The sequence below is a fragment of the Haliotis cracherodii genome, unplaced genomic scaffold, assembly GCF_022045235.1.
Source record: "Haliotis cracherodii isolate W230 unplaced genomic scaffold, xgHalCrac1.p SCAF_14, whole genome shotgun sequence".
Taxonomy (NCBI): Eukaryota; Metazoa; Mollusca; class Gastropoda; order Lepetellida; family Haliotidae; genus Haliotis; species Haliotis cracherodii.
This window is the reverse complement of record NW_027266269.1, coordinates 28457039-28465822: the sequence shown is the minus strand read 5'-3', so window position 1 is coordinate 28465822 and position 8784 is coordinate 28457039. Positions and strand designations below refer to the sequence as shown.

The 8784-nt window shown below is 43.9% G+C and overlaps 1 protein-coding gene across 1 annotated transcript; it reads left to right on the top strand.

The window, feature by feature from the left end:
* Window positions 1-630: 630 nt before the first annotated feature.
* LOC139460677 (zinc finger protein 62 homolog) lies at window positions 631-4532 on the top strand. Its single transcript, XM_071242157.1, has one exon. It carries the CDS (start codon window positions 680-682, stop codon window positions 4058-4060), a length of 3381 nt encoding a protein of 1126 aa, XP_071098258.1. The 5' UTR covers window positions 631-679; the 3' UTR covers window positions 4061-4532.
* The last annotated feature ends 4252 nt before the right edge of the window (window positions 4533-8784 follow it).

Here is an 8784-nt window from a genome sequence, read left to right as displayed (position 1 = left end):
AAGTTCAAATCCGCTTTCAAATATACCTGACCCGTGAAGATCCGGTGTGGAATAGGTCTTCAGCAACCCATGTCTGCCATAAAAGGCAACTGTGCTTGTAAAAGTTGGTCAGGCTTGCTGACTTGGTTGAAGCATGTCATCGGTCGGGTGGTCAGGCTCCCAATTACCCAATTTGCCATTGTATCCCAATTATGTGGATCGATGCTCATGATGTCAATCACTGGATTGTCTCGTCCAGACTTGATTATTTACAGACTACTGCCATATAGCTGGAACATTGCTGAATGCAAACAACAAACAAACAAATCAAATCAAATATTAAAAACACCTATTTATGGTCATAAATCAGCCACTTTTGCAGAAAATATGTAGATATCAATGCCGACAGCAACTTTTGTCAATTGACTTTCTATTTTGAGATGTAAACTGTTGCCTACTGACGTCTAAAGCAGAATGTAAAACACTCTTATTTTATGGGTCGATCTGGTTGTCTGTCTGTCATCACATTTCTGACATCTCCAAAGAAACTACAAGGCTTAAGAAGCTGAAAATTATTTACAATTTTCCAAGCTGTTGTCATGCCATGTCTTGATGATGACTTAAAGGGGGCTTCTTTTGTTGCAGGTAGAAGACCTTCGTTGTTCATCCCGGACCTGTGACAAGAGCTTATCTCTGAACCATGAGAGTGGGCAGAAGAAAAATCGTTGCTAAGGCTGCCCCAGACCGATCTGTGAAGTCCAACATGGCACAGAAGGGGAAACAGAAGTCACTAGAAACAGACAGAGGCTTAAAGACAAACGAAGAAGTCACGTCAGAAGACACTGTAGGGGCAGACAGAACAATGACACTTGTCAGTGTAAAGAGAGAAAGCCATGCCTGTGAGTTCTGTTTTGAGACTTTTACCGATGAAAAACAATTTAATAGCCACATGCAGCTGCATTTACCCTTTGGAGATCGCCCCTTCCGATGCGAGACTTGTGGCAAGACGTTTAAGGAGTCCTACCAGCTCAAGGAACACATGAACACTCATCTCAAAGAAAGACCCTACAGGTGTCATCTATGTGGAAAGTGTGTGTCGGCCAAGAAAACCTTGAAGAGCCACATTGCAAATCACACAGGTAACAAGAAGCATAATTGCACTATTTGTGAGAAGACCTTCTTCTATGGTGGTGCTCTCAAGGAGCACATGGTGGTGCACAGTACAGAGAGGACACACAAGTGTGAAATTTGTGGGAAAGGCTTCGCAAAGAAGTCCGCACTTGGACATCACCACCTGGTTCATACCGATGTTCGTCCATTCCAGTGTGAGCTGTGTGAGAAGACGTTCCGCTTGGCGTGTGACCTCAGAGTTCACAAGAGGTACCACACAGGGGAACAGCCTTTTGAATGTGAGCAATGCGGGAAGACGTTCTACCGGGCACAGTATTTAAAAAAACATATGTTGGTGCACAAGAAGTATAACGGGAGAGCATCTGTACAGCATGACACTGCTACTGTGGTTGTTGATTCAGACGATACCAGTTCAAGATCAGATTCTTCAAAAATTGTCTTGAAGCAGGAGGTTGAAATTCCCCATGTTGATGAGCTTGACAATGATGATGATTGTGATGATGACTTTATTGAATATCCTAAAAGTGAACAGATCTGTACAGAAAGCCGGCCAGACAATACTGAACCATGGCATGGAGGACATGACAGATATGTATCTGAGGTGGAGAAGTCTGTACAACCAGGCGATGATACAAAAGCCTTTGAGGATGATGTGGTGGAACATCTGAAACACAGCGGGACAGACTCTGCAGGAGATCCATCTGATAAAGATAGACACTATCAATTGTTGGACCTTGGTGAGAAGGTTGAATTTGCTGGTTCTGGAAGGCCTCTGCTCAAAGACAGTATGGTCAATGAGGGTGCTGAGAATGCGAACTGTGAGTACAGCAGTGTAGGAATGCCGTCACACTGCTCAGACACAACACTGCAACGAGAGAGTCAACACAAGACTGTGCTAGACGTCCAAGTGCCACCAGATTCTGACACAATATTGATCACTACATCTGAACATCAACACAAAACACTGCAAGACATTCAAGTGCCACCAGATTCTGACACAATAGTGATCTCTAAGGCTAAAAATCATCCAAAACCTCTACCGGAATTAAAAAAGCCTGCAGAGTCGGACATAAAATTGATCACCGCAGCTGCAAATGATCCTCACCAGTGTACTCCTGAAATGGCGAGGTCTGAAGAGAAGTCTCATGTTTGTGAGACATGTGGAAAGGGCTTTGGTCGGCTGCAAGGCTTAAAATTACACATGAGAGTGCACAGGGGGGGAAAGTGCAAAAAGGTGTTGGAATCTGTCATTGAAGACGACACGTTTGAAGATGGTGGGTTAGAAGATGACATATATGATGAAGACGTAAGCTTGACAAGTCCGGAAGTGATTAACCCAAGCATAAAAGGAACGGACGCTGGAACTGATGACAAGAGTTCCAACCCAAACAGTAACAAGTCAGGAACAGATATCAGTGACAGTAACCAAAATAACAAGGAACAGAATATGTGCAATGTTTGCGGGAAAATGTTTCGATTTCCTGTCCATTTGAAAAAACACATGATTGCCCATACAGAGACAAGACCATTTGGGTGCCCAGATTGTGACAAGAGCTTCAAGACCCCGATAGCCTTGAACCTTCACAGTCGGGTTCATACAAAAGAAAAGCCGTATGCTTGTGATGTCTGCGGGGTCTGCTTTGCCCAGAAGAGCACTCGTAATCTTCATAAGAACACAGTCCACCTGGCTCTTCGACCTTTCAAGTGTAACATATGCGGCAAGACGTACGGCCGTCGGAGTCACCTGATGGAACATAAGCAATCACATGTTGGGTTTGGTGTTTCACATAAATCTTCTCATTGTAAAATTTGCGACAAGGCCATCAGCAATCATGCCATGAAAGAGCATATGAGGAAACACACGGGAGAACGACCTCTTCAGTGTCTTTACTGTGATAAGACGTTCGCTTGGGCGAGAGCGCATAGGAGGCACATGGCAACCCATTCGCTTGAGAAACCGTTTAAGTGTGAGCAATGTGGGAAAGGTTTTGCTAATGTTTCCTACCTGAAGGTCCACATGGTATCTCATACTGAGAAGACGTTTGTGTGTGAAGTGTGTGGGAAGGCCTTTCACACTCAGTCGGTGTTGCAGATGCATCTTCACATACACAATCCAGACGAAAAGCTTCCGTTTCAGTGTGATCATTGTGTGAAAAGTTTCCACACTTCTAGCGCCTTACGAACTCATATGGATGTTCATACCGCTGAAAAGATTTACCAGTGTCAAGTATGTGGGAAGAGTTATTCTCGGATATCGGTCCTCAAGAAACACATGAAAGGCCATTATGGTGTTCCCATTGAAAAAACGATAAAATGCCCGGATTGCAACAAATTGTTTACTAGCACGTTCCGTTTAAAAGAACACAGGAGAACCCACACTGGAGAACGGCCATATAGTTGTGAGCTTTGTCACAAAAAATATGCTTCAAAGAAAGGACTCAAGTCTCATATGTCCAATCACACTGGAGTCAAACCTCACCGTTGTTCAGTGTGCAAGAAAGGCTTTTCACGAGCTGGGGAACTGAGTCAACATGAAGTTATTCACGGGGAAAAATCATTTACTTGCAAAACTTGTGGGAAAAGTTTTCTTCGGGACTTTAATCTGCGGGAGCACATGTTCACACACACAGGTGGAAGAGAAAAGACAATTCCGTGTGATGTTTGTGGGAAAAAATTTGCTAAGCAATGCATGTTAAAGCGGCATATGATATTTCACACCGATGACAAACCTTTTCAGTGTGAGCATTGTGATAAGCGATTCTTCTTGCTGGGACATCTGCAATCTCATCATAGAACTCACACAGGCGAGACTCCGTTTCAGTGTAGTTATTGTGAGAAAACATTCAAGTCTCATCATGGATGCAAGAAACATATAAATTCTCAGCATCCAGAACAATGTAAACCTGGTGAACCAATTGAGGAAACTCTGTTCATCATCACATTGTCGTAAGGCTGGACTTTTTTCTTTCTGTGTTTGTTTCCCTTCACTCGACAGCCCTGAAGCTTCATTCTGTAACGAAATTATTTGAGTGAGTTGGGTTTCATGCCACTTTTAACAGTATTTTCTTGCAAAAGTATTAGGTCATCAGATAATTATATTATTCATGATACTTGTCGGTATTTACATAAAGTTTATAAACACAGAACTGCACTTTTAAAGGATGTTTGATATTTATAGTTCATTCAAACACACTATTTATAATGTTAAACAACATGTACCACACTTTCCTGCAAAAGTATTAGTCCATCAGATAATTATATTATTCATGATACTTGTCGGTATTTACATAAAGTTTATAAACACGGAATTGCACTCTTAATGATGAGTAATATTTATAGTTCAATGAAACATAATGTCTCAATGTTAAACAACTGTTGTCAACATTTGAAACGTACCACACTTTCTTGCTTATGATTGTACATCTGCCCGTATATTAACGTAAGCGCAGTACATGTTAATAAAATCAAGCATGTATTATGGGCATTTGGCCTTTATACTGTAACAAAGAATCTGTAATCTGTATTTTAACAGTATTATAGTTATATCGCGGCTTGTCAGCTTAATGTGGGAGGAAAGTCCGAGGTGATGCAGGTCTTAGACGTTGACCACTTCGATGAAACCCACGAGCACGGGTGTGGTGCTGACAAACCTAGACACATACCGGTAATCAGGGCGAACCAGGATTCGAACCCACTATCATAGGTTTCTGGCGTGCCCAAGGGACGCATCTCTGCACAGCGAATCGCGGCCCCTTAGACGATTGGGCCACCCGTGCCCCCTGTAGCGAAATATAAAAAAGAAGGTATTGTCTCACATTTTCCCACTGTTTATTTATGCCACAGGGTGTTAAAAAAAGAAAAGTGACTCAGTCTACATCATAAATTAATTTGAAGACTGATAATAAGTGTTGTTAACTTTAAAATATCATAAAATATGATACAGAATTAGTGAAAAACATTGGACTTCAGCAACGCATGACAACTGACAAATAGCTGAAACTACACACAGATTCTATGTGAACTACTGGTATGCAAGTTTGGGGTTATCAGGTCTGTGATTATTGTTTGGATAGTCTTAATTACTCACTCAGGAAGAGCTAACCTGTTTAAAAAACAATACACCTGTATTGAACAGTGTTTAATAATATCACAAGAGGACCATCTTCCCGAGGCTAGAGAGTTAACTGACTTTAAAAGTCCAGTTTCCACCCTTGCCGAACTAGGCTGAAATTACGGGGCTCGATCGTAGCGCCACCAGTGGCTATTACCAGTCACGTCCCTTCTAAGCCTCTCCTATGGACCAATCAGATTCCACCTCTCTATCACTGGCGTTTGCTTCACACAAAATGGTGGCGCCCGGTCAGTTAGATCTGATCGACAATCAAGATCTATGTTCTGATAAAACGAGTCTTACATCGCGAAATGCATCAAATGACGTGAGCACCTTGATTAAAAACATGAAAAGATTTGGAAAATATACTAGCCACATAAAGAAACTGTGCACGGAGAAAATATATTCTGGATTGAAATACAACACAGCAAGAACGAAATGATGCAGACGCTGTAGCAGCTGAATGATCGGAGCATAAGAAAATGTCAACGGGACCTGAACAACATCTGTTACGATGCCAAGTCACGGACGTTACCTGGAGGATGTGGAAGACGACGCAGACGGCGCTCCATTTCATCCCACACATGCTCTATTGGGGAGAGATCTGGAGAAACTGCAGGCCATAGCAGTAACATGACATTGTTATGGTGAAGGAAATCCATTGCGACACTGGCCGTGTGAGGACGAGCGTTGTCCTGTTGAAATGTCAACCCGGGCCATGACGTTGCAGGAAAGGAATGATCACAGGCCTCAGAATCTGATCTCTGTAGCCAACACCGGTGAGATTGCCCTGAACAACCACCAAAGGGGTTCGGTGCCGTGCTGTTATCCCACCCCAAATCATCACAGAGCCACCTCCAAAACGATTCCTCTCCACAATACAGTTGCGTGCATAACGTTCTCCCAAACGCGGGTAGACACGTTGGCGCCCGTCACTGTGGGAAATGTTGAACCTCGATTCATCTGTAAAGACAACATTTGTCCACCATATTCGAGGCTGGCGAATATGATTTCGACACCATCTTAGACGGTTGACTCGATGACGGTGTGTCAGGATGGGACGTATGGCAGGGCGTCGTGGTCGAATCCCGTACTGACGTAAACGATTCCTGACAGTGTTGGGATGGGATGGATACGGCGCAGTCCAGGAATTGTTTGGGACGTCGTTACTGCCGTTTGGAACCTGTGTCGGAGATGTGTAACTCGAATCCATCTGTCCTGTCTTGGCGTCGTTACTCGGGGACGTCCTGAACGTGGGTGGTCGGCAACGTCATTTGTGTTCTGATAACGCCTCACCAATGCCGATATCGTGTAAGGATGGCATTGGAAATGCGTTGCCACCTTTTGTTGCCTCATTCCCTCTCGGATCATTCCAATGGCTTCATGACGCTGTGCAGCTGTCAATCTTGGCATGATTTGCTTGTGATATGCTTGTGTCTGCGCCTCAGAAGTTTTGAATTTTTGAATGACCACAGATCATGCTTTCCAAAGTGACAGCGAATTTTGAGTTGCACATGCTGTGTACAGCTGCACAGGATGCACGTGCAGTAACACATTGCACGTCCATATGCCCCAATCAATGACGTCATATCGCATGGCACGTGCATGAGCGTTTGAATGTCTCCAATAATTGCTGTGTTCAAACCTATATTTCATATATGGACGGTGTGCCCTTATATCTATATTTTCTCCGTGCACAGTTTCTTAATGTGGCTAGTATATCTGCTGGCAACGAGTTGGCAGTGCCATGGACCCTAATCCATGGCGGTGCATATGCTTTGCAAATCCTGCAATCGACCGAAATCTGCACGACCGTTTACGAACCGGATTTCGATTTCAGTGCGCGATTTTGATTGGACTATGCATTGACTCGTTAGTCCAGCCAAAATGTAACTCCATAATTCTAGCCTAGTTCAGCAAGGGTGGAAACTGGACTTTTATAGTCAGTTAACTCTCTGGCCTCGGGAAGATGCAGGAGGACAGGACTGTGTTTGGCATCAGCTGGTCATTCGAGTCCGGAGCACTCTTTGACATAATTTACTCCCAATAGACGCTACTTTTTTTTGTCTAGTGGTAGAGCGTCCGCCCTGGGAGCGGAAGGTCCGGGGTTCAATCCCCGGCCGCATCATACCAAAAGACGTTGAAAGATGGTACTTGTTGGTACCCTGTCTGGCGCTCAGCATTAAGGGGCTAAAACAAGGACTGGTTGGCTCGGAGTCAGTATACTGTGTCTGGGTGGGGTATTCATGTTAAACTGCGGCATGATATCTTACTGTGCTAGCACTATAAGTCGACATCAGTCCGGACTAGTACAAGCAGCCACACGTTAAAATTTCAGTCACTTTTAACTCACTCACTGACTCTAAACCATGAAGTCAATTGGCCGAAGCTCATGTAAAGTCTCCATTTAAATCCTCTGCAACTCTGCCATTTATTACACGTACACAATGAGTACTGCATATATCTGGCAGTCTTCTGCACGAGCTATTGATTTCTGTATCGTTACTGCTACGCTTGAGACCCTGCCAAACCATTCACTTCCTGGGATATGTGTAGAATTATAATTAATAATGACGCCATCACAAGTTCCTGTCCTACACTTGAAATCCCCACTGATAATAATGTCGGCATCATAAAGACCCTTTATTTCCTCCAGAGATTATTCTAATATGACTAGACTGTCCTCCTTCCCACGAAACCGCCTCCGTGGTCTAGTGGTAGAGCGTCCGCCCGGAGAGCGCAAGGTTCGGGGTTCAATCCCCGGCTGTGTCATGCCATGAAATATGTTTCTTGTTGTTACCCTGTCTGGTGATTGGCATTAAAAGGCTAAAACAAGGACTGGTCGGCTCGGAGTCAGTATACTGTGTCTGGGTGGGGTTTTCATGTTAAACTGCGGCATGGTATCTCAGTGGGCAAGCACTATAGGTCGGCATCTGTCCGGACTAGTACAAGCAGACACGTGCATGCACGTCGCTATATAAGTGCAATAAACTTGGACACGACGTTAAACCCCATTCACCTCACCCATCTCGTTTCCCACCATAGTTGAACTTGAGATATATGTTAATATATATAATCCTTTTCGCGAGAGAATTTACATTTGTCAAGTTAACGATAAACAGTCTGGTACAGGACATGACAGCCACCATAACGTATGGATCATTCAATGTACACTCCAACACCACCATTGGCTGGTTGGTGTGTTGTTTTACGCCGCACTCAGCAATATTCCAGCTACATGACGGCGGTCTGTACATAAACGAGTCTGGACCAGTCAATCCAGTGATATCATGAGCATCAATCCACGCAATTGGGATCGATGACATGTATCAACCAAGTCAGCGAGCCTGACCACCCAATCCCGTTAGTCGCCTTTTACGACAAGCATAGTCGCCTTTTACGGCAAGCATTGGATGCTGAAGACCTATTCTACCCCGGATCTTCACCGGTCCTGCCAATAACTGAAAAAAGCCAGTGTACTTTCACACATCAAATGGTGCTATCTCTTATTTTGGCGAATGAATGGAACGTGGCACTATTCCATTTTTTAGATTCTGTTATTC